The 15,178-nt window shown below is 41.9% G+C and overlaps 1 protein-coding gene across 3 annotated transcripts in view; it reads left to right on the top strand.

Moving 5' to 3' along the window:
* The window catches only part of jupb (junction plakoglobin b), a 55,746-nt gene that overhangs the window by 20,020 nt on the left and 20,548 nt on the right, over positions 1 to 15,178 (top strand). For all 3 annotated transcript variants that reach the window (XM_027016069.2, XM_027016070.2, XM_027016068.2), the window contains 6 exons: positions 8,061 to 8,102; positions 8,585 to 8,746; positions 10,724 to 10,980; positions 12,744 to 12,982; positions 14,244 to 14,445; positions 14,829 to 14,973. In XM_027016069.2, coding sequence (XP_026871870.2) covers positions 8,090 to 8,102; positions 8,585 to 8,746; positions 10,724 to 10,980; positions 12,744 to 12,982; positions 14,244 to 14,445; positions 14,829 to 14,973 — 1,018 coding nt within the window. In that variant the 5' untranslated portion in view covers positions 8,061 to 8,089. The remainder of the gene's footprint in view (positions 1 to 8,060; positions 8,103 to 8,584; positions 8,747 to 10,723; positions 10,981 to 12,743; positions 12,983 to 14,243; positions 14,446 to 14,828; positions 14,974 to 15,178) is intronic.

Here is a 15,178-nt window from a genome sequence, read left to right as displayed (position 1 = left end):
CTCTATAGATCCCCTCTTCTTTGGAGCCCACCCCCTCTACAGCACCCTTTTCCTTCTCTGCAGACCCCTCCCACTTTTCTACAGAGACCTCACCTTCTTTGCAAAGTACCAGTTGCCCCAAATGTAGACCTTAAATAGCCATGTTTGAATGCTATATAAAAGAATAGTAGTTAATAAATATTATTCAATTCAGTCCTGTTATAGTGTAATGGGGAAACATAGTTTTTATTTTCAGAATAACTACCCATGTTTACCTCACTACTTTCATACTAGCCAGGAAGAAGCATTGATCTGCTAAATGATATATTACAATATTTTGTGTCGTTTTTACTTTGCAGTTTCTAGTTACTTGTTTACTATATGGGTTAAATATTATTGTATTTCACACCCGCTGTTCTAATTAATACATTAATACAATTAATACATCCACACATCCAAAATATTGAATGAATACTCTAAAATATGGAATATCTACCTGTAAATTCTACTAAAAGTATATGCCATGAATGGTTGTGCCATTGAAACAGTAAACATTAGGTACTGTGTATAGGTAAAATACATAGATAACTCAGGTGATTATAACAGGTTGAGCACTGTGAATGTTAGACTGAACACACATACGTGCTGTAGTGAGGTATACCGGTCTTAAAGACAAACATACATGTGCGCGCACACACACACACACACACACACACACACGCGCACACACATCATATATAGGGTTTTGCTGGTACACTTCAAAACCCATATCTCCTATGACACTCCCTCAACAGCTGGCTGGAGGTAAAAAAAAAACCCATGACAGGTCTGCTGGTGTGGCATTGTTCAATTCCAGGAGCTCTGAAAACGTCCTCAAATGCAGCCTTGGGAACTGCCAAGGGATCAATGTGTGTGTGAGTCTATTTGAGTGAGTGAGTATGTGTGTGTGAGTGTGTAGGGTTGGGAAGTCAATGGGTTACAAGGAACTCGTCCATGAGAATCCTTCCCCTCCCAACACTGTACAGTTTAGTGTTTCCTCATGGGCTTATTTTCATAAACTTCATCTATCACCCTCTTTATGAGCTAAATCAGGTGTGTTGGAGCAAGGACAGTAGTTTAGTGTTTCGGCTCTCTACTAATGCATTATGAATATTTCTCTAGAGCAGTGTCCTGCCACAACACACCTACCTCAACCCATCTGTTAACAAGCCCTTAGAGCAGGGAAAACTCTAAAACATCCAGGGCAGGGTTTCTCAAAGGCCGGCACTGAGAGAGCACAGCAATCGGGGAGTCTATAGCAAGAAAGGTGAAACAGTGTCTGAGGAAATTGGCAGGGGATATGTGCTTACCGAGCAGGTCAGTGGAATGTGCATGCGTAGTGTTTTTGTCCAGCACAGTTCAGCAATATTTTGAAACAACTTTTAAAGTAGTCACTTTATTGGTTTAACTTGTAAAATTTATTTCTTACTTCCTGTCTAATTTACATTTATCTGCAGTTAACTATGCTGTTTGTATACATTTTTTTATTTAATTGTTTAAATGTATTTAATTAATTCATTATTTTTTAAAATCTGTGTCCCTGGTTGCCTAGCGTCATCCAGCTGGCTACATTCTGGGTGGGATGAAAACTTGTGGATGTCACACCTGCAGCTCAGCTGTGCAGTCAGGGGTGTCTTGGGTGAGTGGGGCATATGGAGAGTGTGGGACGTGTGGGGCGCATGGGGTGTGTAGGGTGCATGGGATTCAAGTTGCTTGATAGTGCTGTGCCTAAGAGCACAGGCCCCAATAGGGAAGAGGGACTGGGGTCAGGAGAGAAATGGAAAAACGGGGATTTAGGGCCCAAATCAGAGCATTTGAGTCAAATGAATGGCAAAGATGAAGCTTACAGGAAGGAGAGGGAAAGAGGGGGAGAGCAGGGTATAGTGGACATGAGTTTGCCTTGGTTAAGAGGTCGAGGCCCTTCTTTAGAACAATGGTCAAAAAAAGACACATCCTCCCTCTTGTTTATGTTCTTTCCTGACTCCATTATTTCAGGCCAGAGGGCCACTCCAGTGGCCTTCAAGTCTTCTATTACAGCTCTTTACTGCAAGCGTGCACACACACACACACACACACACACACACACACACACACACGCACACACACGCACACATACGCACTGGACAGAATTGAACATAGAGAGACCTAGCATATCACAAAAGAATCTTTTGCACTGAAAAACAACGTCAGACTCATAACAATGAGTAAAGGTCAGTGGTGCATTCTGTTGTTAGCACAGTATGATGATAATAAGATTAATGAGATACAAGTAATGAGGGTTTTAAATAAAGGCAAGAAAAGACAAAATATGCCATATATCAAGAATATAGCTATAGTAGGACTTACCTGTAATAGGGAAAAGCTACTTTGAATATAGGAATGTTAACTGTAGTGTGTGTGCAGTCACTTTGAAACAGTGGCAGTTAGGCTTTCCTGCCAAAGGTGCCCCTGCTTTATTTCTCTCTTTCTTTTTTTCTTTTCTCGAAAAACAAAGACAAAATTATTTTTGCAATGGAATGGAATAATGTCACATTATGTGTTCTCAGAGTTTTTTTTAACAGATGCCGCATGTTGTGTAGCTGACACAGCCCCACCTCTTTGGATATATACCCACCACTTTTAGAAGTCAGCTAGTCTTCCATTCCAGCAGTATGCCCCTAGTCAACTAGAGATGCTAATTAAAGCATGATATGAGGGCAACGAGATTAATGAGAGGAGTGAGTGAGAGTAGGGGGTAATTGTAATGATTTTAAATAAAGGCAAGAAAAGAAAAACATGCTATATATCAAGAATGTAACTATAGTAGGACTTACCTGTAATAGGGAAAAATCTACAAAAAATCTGTGTGTGTGTGTGTGTGTGTGTGTGTGTGTGTGTGTGTGTGTGTGTGTGTGTGTGTGTGTGTGTGTGTGTGTGTGCGCGCTGTAATTATATGTGTGGCTTTCCTGACATCAGTCATGATTTCTATTACCTATTCTATTATGTTTTATGTCAGTCACTGAGGTCAGTGTCACAGTGTCACAGTGATGATTGTCATTTCAGCGCCAGAACATCTCTGCTTATTTAGTACTAGCATGTGATATGGGTTTATTTTTGATGTACATTATAATGACATTTTGAATCTGATTATTTAAATTTTTTATGATCCTAAGAAGGAATAGTTTTTGGTTTTTTAGTTTTAGTTTTCCCATCACTCTTTTCTAGATTAAGGTGATCTTTTAGATGAGGCTTCTCATGACTTTTGAAGAGTAAGGAGAATTTTTATAATTCAGCCCTGCGGGCAGTGTTCCCTGTCTTCCTGTAGAATACCCTTCCCAAGGATGTGCTTTGATGTTTGTACCTTAGAACAAAGCTTTGCTTTGTGAAAGGTGCTATATTTGCATGGACTACTAACAGTGGAGAATCGGTTCTGTGAGATAGAAATTGTGATTAGGTATTTAAACATGAATTTACTGCTTTTAATGCATGTAATATCCTGTGTGCCTTCCCTGATGTTTAATAAGCACTGAAACCTCCAGTGTTAATACTTGAGCTTGCTTACATTCTGCTAATATTTTATACAGCTGCTTAAATATCAGTGTTGTTGTGTATAATTTGTACAGTTGCTTATATTGTGCACATTTACTTATATTGTATACGGTTGCTTATGTTGTGTACAGTTGTCTATGGAGTCCCTAATGTGAAGCAGAAAATGCTTGTTTGACATGTTGATTTTAGTTTTCTGGAACTTCATATTGTTAGATTTCCCTTCTGCTGCCAGGGTGTGGCTATGCTGCTTCAGCAGGTCCAGGATGTGCTGTTCAGCTGGGGTCAGGAGGACCAGCTTGTGGAGAGCAGAGGTCATGTCGAGTGGCACCACATGATGCAAACTCCTCTGAAGTGGAGTTCCCATTAATGGGAATGTTGAATGAGGTTGGGCTTAAGCGGCAGCTGAGATTCACTACAAGTTCCTGAAAAAGGAAAACGGTCATTTTATTTCCAACCTTTGCACTGAAGTTGTATGTGTAAACATGCACATGTCATTTTCCAAAATCTGTGCATCAGCTGTTTTATTCAGTGTCTGCTGACTCACTGGTAGTCTGCACCAACAAACATGTTACATGTGTGTAAAAGCAGTCCATGTTGCCTGTTTGAGGATATGATGCAGTGATATCATCACAGGATATTTCATCTTCTGTCATCATGTTTTCCTGCTTTCTCTGAGCCTTGTGAGTAAAAAAGAAAACCTGTGGCTTGAAAAATTCAAACTGAGTTAAAGGAAGATATAAGCAAATAAAATATATGACATCTGCTGATTTATATATAATCTTGCTAGAATCAGCTACATCACTGGTAACACACTTATCCACACACACAGAAACAAACAAACACACCCACACACACCCACACCCACACACACACACACACACACACACACACACACACAAACATCAGTTTGGCAGTTTAGTCTCTCAGGTTCAGAATCGATTATATTTCTGTTTATTTGTACTCTGGCAGCCTAACTGATGGACTGAAATTCAGATATAGTTCTGTGTAAACATTTATTCACTGATTCATATCTGCCATGAAACGCACATTAACTGTAGGGAAACATAACAGCCGTGCTAGCATACGTGACCCATATAAATGTTGTCCTCAGCTTCTGTCTGCGTGAGAGCTGCAAACAGCCCTTCAGGGGAGCGTGCTCAGTCCCATTAGTGGAAATATGCCTTGACCTCTACAGGTTGCACTGCAGCAGTGGGCTAGAGCAGAATGGCATCTTAAACTCACATGAAACCAAAAGGCCCTGTTTGGTCATTCCATCCTATAGTGTAAAGTAAAGTTACAGCACTTTGCCTTTGACATTTCAATGACACACTTCCAATTTGTGCAAGTAATCTTAATGTACTCTGTTGTACTCTATGTACAGTACTGAAGTCCAAAGTCATGCTAATAATAGTTAGTTAATGGATACACACATCAATCTTCAAATCAATCTTCAAATCTCTAGTATTTTGTAATGTTTATTTATCATTTTGACCAATTCTATGCTTTAATTGCATTTTAGTTAACTAAAGATGGTCCCTGGATGCTATTAGCAACACAGTTAAGGTGGCAACGTCTCTCTCTCTATGTGTGTGTGTGTGCGCGCGCATGCGTGTGTGTGTGTGTGTGTGCATGCATGCCTGCATTCTTGGCTTAGCTGTAATTAATGGTTCCAGGAAATGCAGGGTGCATGGCGTCATAACAACAATTAAAAAAGCAATTTCCCAGATGCTTTATGTCCTCATGAGACGGTAAGAATGTGACTGAGTGAAAGGAAAACGGTGATTAATTATAAGTGGAATGGATGAAAGAGAAGGGCACTGGAAGGAACGAAGATGAAAGACAAATAGAGATGATGAGTCAAGTCAGGCATGAGCACCACCCCAATATAAATCAGAAGCATGAGTGGCTCACCATGACTTCCATCAGTCATATTATTAGTACAGAAGCTCTGTTGACCAGCTTCAAATTAGCCAAATACTGAAAGAATAACTGAAATACATGAACTTTGGTGGTGTGAGAATTAAGTCACGCTTTATCCCTTTGGCATGTCAGCAATGGCGAGGTCTGCAGGCAGAGGGACAGGATGTTCATGCCAAGGTGTAGGGTTGAGCCATGGATGCAGTGCACCAGCCATAGAGGAAGGTTGTTTTTGTGAATTTTCTGGAGAAGCATGTGTTAACTACTGGTTTATTTTGTTCATCAAATAACTTTGCTTTGAAGTGTTTTAATTTAATGCTGTGTTTTATTATGTGCAGTTTGGAAGAAGGAACGTCTGCAGTTGTCATTTTTTACTGAGTAGGAGCTCACAGTAAAAAAAAATCCAACCCCTGTCCCTCAGTTCACATTTCTATAATATTTCAAATTTTGGTCATGGGTATTGTTTTTTATTCCATCTGGAAACTATGTTTTGAGGTGCCTTCAACACTCTTTTTGTCAGAAGACAGCATCACCCCTGGAGATGGTGTGGTTGCTGAAATCTTTCAACTTCTGTCTATTATTCAGTGTTTTTATTCAAAAGTGTTGTTTAGCTGTAACTGCCAGCCATTGTTAGACTATAATGCCTCCTGTCTGTCACTCTGTGTGAATTTGTTTCAGTAGTGCTTTCCTTTGTTCCTCTTATCCCTCATCGGCATGCTGTTGCACACATTCAGTAGGAATACTCAGTCTGACACCTTTATTTAACAAGCACGTCTGGATTCATCCTTCTTGTAGTCTTGAATCTGGGATCTTGGAAAAAGCCTGAACATTTCAAGATATCACAGATAAGCAGCAGTTGAATTTACCAAGCCAGTACTGTAATAGACTATTTCCACACGAATCCGCAAAGATTTAAAATTGCCTTCCATTATAAAACTCTAACCGATCAACCTGTACTGCAACTCAGTTTCTTTACCTGTGTGTCTTACTGCATTACATCATTTACTGTAGCCGTCTGAAGCCATTACGGGTCTGAAATGTTTATAAGTCAAGTCACTTACTGAGAAACTGAATTTAATGAATTCACAGAGAGTTGCCATGCTTCTCTAGAAATAGCAGTGAAGTTCTCTTCTTTCCTGTGGCCTGGAGGGCAGTGGAAGTGACCTGTTTTAACATCACTCATGCGGCGTAGCACTCTCCTCCTCATGCCATCACCCCATTACCACTGGCCTAATTATACTCAAGCATTAAGCATCAGTGGGGATGGGTTGACACAGCACCCACTTCCCATGCTCTTCTTGGACACCTGTGCTCCTGCTCATCATGATCTGGCGTCGTGAAGCTTCTGCTTTAGGGACTGCAGGGATTTGTGCATCAGTTTCTGTTCTCTTTTAAATAGCATTGTTTGGTAGTCACGAGTGTGTGTTCTTGCCTTTGAACTGCTGCATGCTGTCACTTATTTGGAAAGCAGGGTCATCGGCAGAACCAGCGTTATTTAGTCACATAATGTCATCCAGTTTGGCTTCACTTTAATGCAGCTTGAAAGAACTAGGGCTATTCCTCTAAACACTGGCTTGCCTCATTTGTCTTTTTTCCCTGTGGTTTTAGAAGAATGATGATTTTTTTTAGTGGTGTTTAATGATTTAAAAATGAGCTAATGGTTAATTATATCACTTGCAACAGTTATTTGTAGCTAATCATGTTTAGGATTTTATCCAAATTAGGCCCTAATTAACAACGTCTCAGTTGGATGAATGTTGAGTAGCAGGTGTCTTGTAATTTATATTAGACTGTCAGATGAGGTCTGTGGGTAAAACTAACAAACAGCTACAATCCTATGTGATGGATTATTAACACAGTGGCAGGGTAGTCACATGGTAGGCAGGGTAGTCACAGGTGGGGGCTGAGCTTGTACAGTGAGGCTTTTACATCTGTGTTACTGCTGGGTTGAAAGTGGCCTACAGCTCAACATTATCCAGCCAGCATTGGTTCTCTAGACAAAAACTGAGCACTGGAGTGATATTCTAGAGAGGGGCTAATATAAAATATTCACGAGCAGCACATGGGCTAGAAGAAGATGCTAGTAAGAGCAAAGTCATGGTTTCACATCCCTGTAAGCCTACTAACACATAAAAGTGTATATTTGCGTAGGACCGAAGGGTTCACTTCTGTACTGCTGGATAAGGGCATCTGCTAAACTCTGTGAATGGTGCTAACTGTACAATTCAACCAGGGTCATTTTAGCAAAGTGGCTGGTGAGTGTATAAATAATATATTGTTCCATTACTGTTGAACAATGTTGTTCCCAGTATTGATTTGTGAGGCTTGGATACAAAGTGATTGAAAAAAAAACAACAACTGTAGTTTGTAACTGACACAGGTATTTTGAATTCAACTACTGACAAGCTTTTCCAACAAAGGAAAATAATTCTCATTGTTGGTAGCTTTGTTGACAGATCAATAAACTCAATAAACAAAGCAAAACAATGTTCTGTGTTGTCCAAATCTGTCGACCAGATCAAATTTGTTGAAAGAAATTTCAAAATACTATTGAAATTTTATTCTCAGATCATTGTTTCTACATCTCCCTTTTCCAGACAGCTGGCTTTCAGACTGGACCGTGCAGATGTCCATGCAAAGTAAGTCTGTGCAGTGCTGGTTATCTGTGTAGAATGAGTTTGTGTCTGGGTTTGTCTACTGGTAATTACTGATTACACAAGTGATGCCTCGATTATATGCCAAAAGTAAAGATCTTATGAGTCCTTTATAGAGATTTACTTCCATTGATGGTGGTGGATATTAGTGTTCTCTTTGATGAAGACACACTCATTGTCTTATTATGAGTTTTAGCAGTCCTGGTTGGGCAGCATGTGTTTATTCAGCATAAACAATGTCCAAAGAAGGCACTTTAGACCATTGACCATTGAACACAAAGAAAACAAACAGAAACATCCATTGCTCCATTTACATCTCTGCCCAGTTAAAATTAGGTGGTTGCTGCATTTCTATCAATTGTGTTATTTCTATACCATCTTATTGCAAGGGCTTGAACAAGGTGACTTTGACCAATCACTAATGTAGAGGGCTGGATTCCACTGGGTTTCTCTCTGTCTGTGTGCAGTGAGTGAAGCTGACGGAGCCATGAAGGTGGCGGAGTGGCAGCACACCTACTACACCTCTGACTCTGGGATCCAGTCTGGGGCCACGACCCTGCGCGACGAGGACGAGACCGAGAGCAGCAGGAAGTTTAGTGCCACTTGCACTGTGGTAGAAAGCAATGCAGGTCGGTCTCTCTCTCTCTCTCTCTCTCTCTCTCTCTCTCTCTCTCTCTCTCTCTCTCTCTCTCTCTCTGACCTGTTCTTGCTCACTCTGCCTCTCGTTCTTTTTTCTCTCTTTCTCCTCCTGTATCCTGATTTCTCTTTTATCATCTTTTTCTTTTTCTCTTTGTTTTTATCTCTCACTCTATCTCTGTCTCACACACACTCCCTCCACTTCATCCTAAGGGCTGATTTGAAACTATAAAGTATTTACCATGGTGTTAAACACAATCTAGAGTATACTGTGTGTCCATCATTTTACAGGGTCCTTTAGATTTTGCTATAGAGTGCACAGGTACATTATGCAGTCTGGTTATGGATGAGAATCAGAATGTTTGCTTTATTAAGGACAATCTAAGCAGCACAGTGATTATAATGGTCTGAGGTTGAAACATAGAGACATGAGTGCAGTAGGCAAACCAATGATCCTAAATGGGTAAATGAGAACAGTGACAATAACAGATAGAGCATTAATACAGGGAACTTTGAACAAAGAGACAAGGGAACCTCAGATATAGCAGCTTAGTGGCCCACGTTAATGGAGCAGGTCTTTGTAAGCAAAACCAGAAAGGAACCTGATTATATACAATAAATGAAGTGCTTCAGCATTTTCTAACTGTTACATTTGTAACATATGGTCAATTAACCATAGGCATAACCATACGTTTCCTAGTACTTTGAAAGAATGGAAAAATTACTTGTCTCAAAACACAATTAAGTTGAAGCATAATGGAAGTTTTGTTTCTAAAATTATTATCCTTGATAATCAGCCATACTCCACAAGGGATAAAAGACAGGTGGCAATAATAATCAGGGGAAGGTAGACGGGTGGAACTTGAAGGACCAATGTCAAGTGGTCAGCTGGACAAGAGGGTGGAGATTCAGGCAGGAATATCAGAAGGTGGAAGGGGGAAAGGTGTGCAGAGAGGGCAGAGCTTCAGGCAGAAGCATTTGTGACAATGGTCATGTTCTGCAATGATGTGCATTACATGAAATTAGTGCACTCAGAGACTCTGGCTAGCATCTTTGACTTTGATCGAGGCACACTGCAAGGAGCTGAGACTTTCAAGGGAAATTAATTTTCTACTTCCTGAGCCTTTTGCATGGCATTCAGGGAGCACAGGATTAAGGGTGAGGGGGCACAAATAACCCCAGGGTCTGTGAAGAGCTAATCTTGTCTAATCAGGTCCAGCAGAAGAGCAAGTGGGGATTCTTCAGTGAAAATCCTTTTTAGTATGTTGTTTAAAAACAGTCCTCAAAGTCATAGCAAACCCAATACATTCATCCTGTCCTCTGCCACAGTTCATAACCTTTTATGACAGCAATGTCTTTGAGAGCTGCGGCTGAGAGACCCAGAGAGAGACCGGGGTGTGTAGGAGAGAGACCGGGGTGAGTCACTGAGAGGGCGAGAGAGACTGGTATGTAGGTTAGAGGGTGAGAGAGGTGGGTTTCTTAGGGTAGCTGGTCCAAGCCCTTTGCAGTAGGGCATGATCGCAGCCAATAGCAGTGTCACAATAGCAGTGACATTGGCTGCAGGAAATGTGTATATAATGTAAAGCATTGGAGTATTAATATGTTTTTTGGGTGGTGGTGGTGTTAGGTGGGACTGATAAGTGTGGATTATAAAATTTTGATGAGCCATGGTTTGCGCAAGCAGAGATTAATTTACACGCACGTGGTGGTAGCTTGGTGTGCCTATTAAAAAGATAAGCATTAAAAACCGCAGCAGTAATCACAGCTATTACTAAATCCCCACCTCCATGTCAGTTTATAGGAAACTATGAAAAACTAGTATGACAGACTAATGTGAGAAGATTAGTTGTTGAGTTGTAAAAGATGGGCAGCAAAGGTCAACATGGAGTGATGTAAGACACATTTACAAGTAGAAAGACTTGGAGGATGTTTTGGGTATATTACCACATCACTTCCTGTCCCACTCACAGACATGGAGGCGCAGTACACACTCACTCGAGCTCAGCGTGTTCGTGCTGCCATGTTTCCCGAGACTCTTGTTGAGGGTGAGACACCCGTGGCAGCCGCTCAGAGTGACGCCCCCCAGCAGAGCAATGTGCAGAGATTGGCTGAGCCCTCACAGCTGCTGAAGACCGCCATCGTCCATCTTATCAACTACCAAGACGATGCAGAGCTGGCCACTCGGGCCGTGCCAGAGCTCACCAAGCTTCTTGTGGATGATGATCAGGTAGGCTACACCCACTGGATACTTCTGGAAGGCCATGCCCCCCAGCTACTGCTAGTAGATTTCCCTCTAGTGATGAACACAAGCCTGAATACAGCAGGCTGCCAAATTGCGCTTGGTTTGTCAGAAGCAAAACAACTTTAGCGCTTTAGATTGTTTGCGTTTGTGTCACCGGATTTACATGTATGTGGGCAGATAGGCAAAGTTTGTTTTGGGGTGGCCTTATTTATTCTATACTCATGTAACTCTTACAGGGGACAAAAATCCATTAAAAAATAATTTAAACATTTGGAGAATTTATATTGCATTTAGTAACAGTGTGCATGCATTATCATTTTGGGAATGTGTCCACCCGCAAAATTGTTAGGCTTGCCTCCAGTATGTTGTGCAATTATGAAGCATCCAGCATAACTAAATCACTCACTCCAGTAATTGAGAGTATTTCATTACGCTTCACAGACGCACAGAACTTTGATCCAACTGAGGCGCTAGTCCAAGTGCCTTGTCACTCAAATATCTCTCCCTCACCCTCTCTTTCTGTCCCTGTCTTCCTCAGTGCTGTAATATTTGTCAAGGTCATCTGCTAACTGAACTCATAGTGCTTTTGCCAAAGTAAGAGTTCGTTTGTTCGATACATATGAAATGAATTTCTGCATGACACACAAGTCTTATAGCAGTGTTTATAGCCAGTTAGGCTCCACAGGACTGATAGGACAAAGAGTCTTTCTGGTAAGAAGAAGGCTGGATAGAGAGACAGTCACATATACAGACAGACAGACAGCCATACAGGCAAGCAGACAAACAGCTTGTCTATCCTATAGTAAATTAGTAGCATTGGCTTATGTATAAGTATCGTTTACAGTGCTAAACCTTCTTCACAGTTGTTGGACTGTTTTTTTTCTTCTTCTAACTCAAAACTCTAATAGCGAAAAAACAGAAGCATGTCACTGTGCTCATCAACAGCTGGTGTGTACTGCTGTGATTGTGGAGGGAGAGGAGGTTTGTAGTGGGGAGGCTGGCGCATGCCTGTGAAGAAGCTACACGTTGTAAACTGGATCTGTTTGTGTTTTTAATTGCCGTTGTTATCAAAACACCCAGGCTCATGAATAAATGAAGGCCAGCCCCAAGACCCTCTGTGCTGCTCTAGCCACTGAGCTGTTTTTACTGTGTGCAAGGAGAGAAAATGAATTTTACTGGGGTAAAACCTCTGCAGCTTGTGTTTATATTTTTCTTGTTTGTAATTCTTTGCTTTTCTTTTTACTCATGCAATTCATTAAACATATCCAACCAGTCTTTAAAAATCATACATGAACATTACATTACATATAGCTTTTTTTATTATTAAAAAAATACAGAATTACATACCACATATTATTCATTTTCAAGTCCCAAACAGAGGAAAATCCATTTCCCTTTTATATAGATTCTTCATGTGCATCCATTTCCGGTCCAGTCCCAGATGTCTGTAAAGCTGGTGTGTCATTGTCTTTTTGTAAAAAAGAAAGAAGAAAAGCCCAGAACTGGACTGCTCAGAATAGGGGCTGATGCTAGCAATAGCTAGAGTACTCAAAATAACTGGCGTTGGTGTTGTCATAGATCCAGAACCAGTGATGAAATACACTGTAATGCATTACTACTTCATCGCCAACAATACATGAGAGCTTATGGTATACAGTTATCATGACATTACATGTGTAACGTTAATTGGCACCTGCTAACATACTCACCATTGCTGACAGTTTTGCTTCTGATGCTCATCCACCCAGGTGGTGGTGAACAAGGCGGCTCTGATTGTGAACCAACTGACGAGGAAGGAGGCTTCACGGCGCGTGCTGGTGCAGTCACCCCAGATGGTGGCAGCAGTGGTGAGGGCCATGCAGAGCACAGGCGACCTGGAGACGGCTCGCTGCGCTGCCAGTGTCCTCCACAACCTGTCCCACCAGCGCGAGGGCCTGCTCGCCATATTCAAGTCTGGAGGCATCCCCGCACTTGTGCGCATGCTCAGGTTAGCTGAGAGGTCGGGGTGAGGGTGGACGAGTGAGTGAGCACTGGACAAGGACAGCACACTGTTGGAACTGCTGTTAATGTCGGAAAAAATGTTCAGCGTGCTAGAATACAGATTGGTTTTTTTTATAGTCATTGCGTGTGGGTGTGCAGGTGTTTTGCAGTGATAAAAGCATAGCAAATGACAGACAGGTGAATTCGCATGTTTAAAGACTCGAGTACTGGAAAACAAATCGTGGACTTGACATCAGAGCTTGAAGGATGTCACAGGTGTGACAAAAGATGGCATGACATTCAGGTGACAAAAGATGAGGCTAGATGGAAGAATTGATGGTTTGATGAAAGGAATGAGTGATTAGTTAAATACTAAGTTAAATACTGGGTCATTCTTTAAAATGTTATAGGTCTTTAATATTTATGTATGATTCACTCCTTTAAGATTCTGTTGGGCATGCATAAGCATTGGGCTTCATTGTATCGATGGATGTTTTTTGACACTGGACTGAAACTGGATTATCAACCAGTCAACTAAAATGAACTAAGGTTAATTAATTAAATGTCTGCGTAATTCTTTTCTGTTATAATTATTATTCTAAATACTGTAGCCCCTGACAACCTGCTCCAAAGGCATCCATAATTCTCACCCAATATGTGGACAGCCAATGCGAAATTAACCTGTCTTAATCTAGTTTTTTATTTGATGGATGGAACACGTCTCCCTGAAGTCCTGCCGGTGAAGGCGCGAAGTGTCCGATCAGCACAGAACTTTCTGCCAGCCGTGCCAGCTCCTCCCCCCCCCCCCCCCCCCACCTTGCCGTCCCCTGTGCTGTGCCCCAGGAACAGCCTGGGGTGAGACACGCTGCACACACAGCCACTAGCGGTGGCTGGACTCACACCGCACGCCGTGTTCTGTGCTGTCCTCCTGCTACCTTGCTCCGCCTCCTTCCCCAGCACCGTCCACACGGGCCCCAGGCCACCTCATTATAATGCTGCTCCAGTGTTTGCCAGGCATGTCTGCTTTGCAGGGGGATCCATTCTGATGATGAGGGGGAATGTGACTCGGTTATAATTATGAATTATTAAGACCATAAGTACATAAATAATAAGTAATGAATAAAACAATGTACTGTATATGTAACAATCTGTATGGTTTCCCTGACACCACACAGATTGTTAGGCATTATCAAACATCACAAGGATAAAATTAAAGCACTGTAATTTAAAATATCACTTCCCGTTTCTCTGCTTTGCTTTGGCCTCAGCTCCCCAATGGAGTCGGTGTTGTTCTACGCCATCACCACCCTGCACAATCTCCTCCTCCACCAGGAGGGGGCCAAGATGGCTGTGCGTCTGGCTGACGGCCTGCAGAAGATGGTTCCCCTATTGAAGAAGAGCAATCCCAAATTCCTGGCCATCACCACGGATTGCCTGCAGCTCCTGTCCTATGGAAATCAGGAGAGCAAGGTGAGAGTGTGTGTGTGTGTTGTGTGTGTGTGTGTGTGTGTGTGTGTGTGTGTGTGTGTGTGTGTGTGTGTGTGTGTGTGTGTGTGTGGGGGTGTGTGTGTGTGTGTGGGTGTGGGTGTGTACGTGTGTGTGTCTTGGAGCTTTCTCCAGCAGATTTTTTTCTAGTGTTCTCTGTTCTACTCTTGTGTTTTTTTGAAAGATACTTTCATATAGCCTTTCATGCTATACCAAAGACGCAGAGTCTATCCTATATTCTGCATTTTAACTCAGATTTTGTCTGAGCATGTCACATTGTGTTGAGAACAAAGACAATAAACACCCGTTTTGGGTGTCTCAGTGTGCCATTGCTGTAGATGTATTCTCTACTTCTGTTTGCACTGTAGCTGATCATCCTGGCTAACGGTGGCCCAGAGAGTTTAGTGTCCATCATGAGGAGCTACAACTATGAGAAACTCCTGTGGACCACAAGCAGAGTGCTGAAGGTGCTCTCTGTGTGTCCTAGTAACAAGCCAGCCATCGTGGACGCCGGTGAGCAGACATGTTTACTCGTGTACTCGGGCATGTGTGTGAGTGAGTGAGTGTGTGGGCTTGCAGCTGCTTACTTGCGTCATACGAACATTTTTCTAAGAGGAGTTTGCTGCTAGTCTGTTTGGTGTTGCACACAAAAGTGCTTCCCACTTGCTGATACATTAAAGGTGCATTAAAACAGGACAGCGTTTGTTTCTCTGAAAAT

This window comes from Electrophorus electricus, chromosome 8 (genome assembly GCF_013358815.1).
Source record: "Electrophorus electricus isolate fEleEle1 chromosome 8, fEleEle1.pri, whole genome shotgun sequence".
Lineage (NCBI taxonomy): Eukaryota > Metazoa > Chordata > Actinopteri > Gymnotiformes > Gymnotidae > Electrophorus > Electrophorus electricus.
Note: the sequence above shows the minus strand (reverse complement) of the source record. Positions and strands in the feature narration are given on the sequence as shown.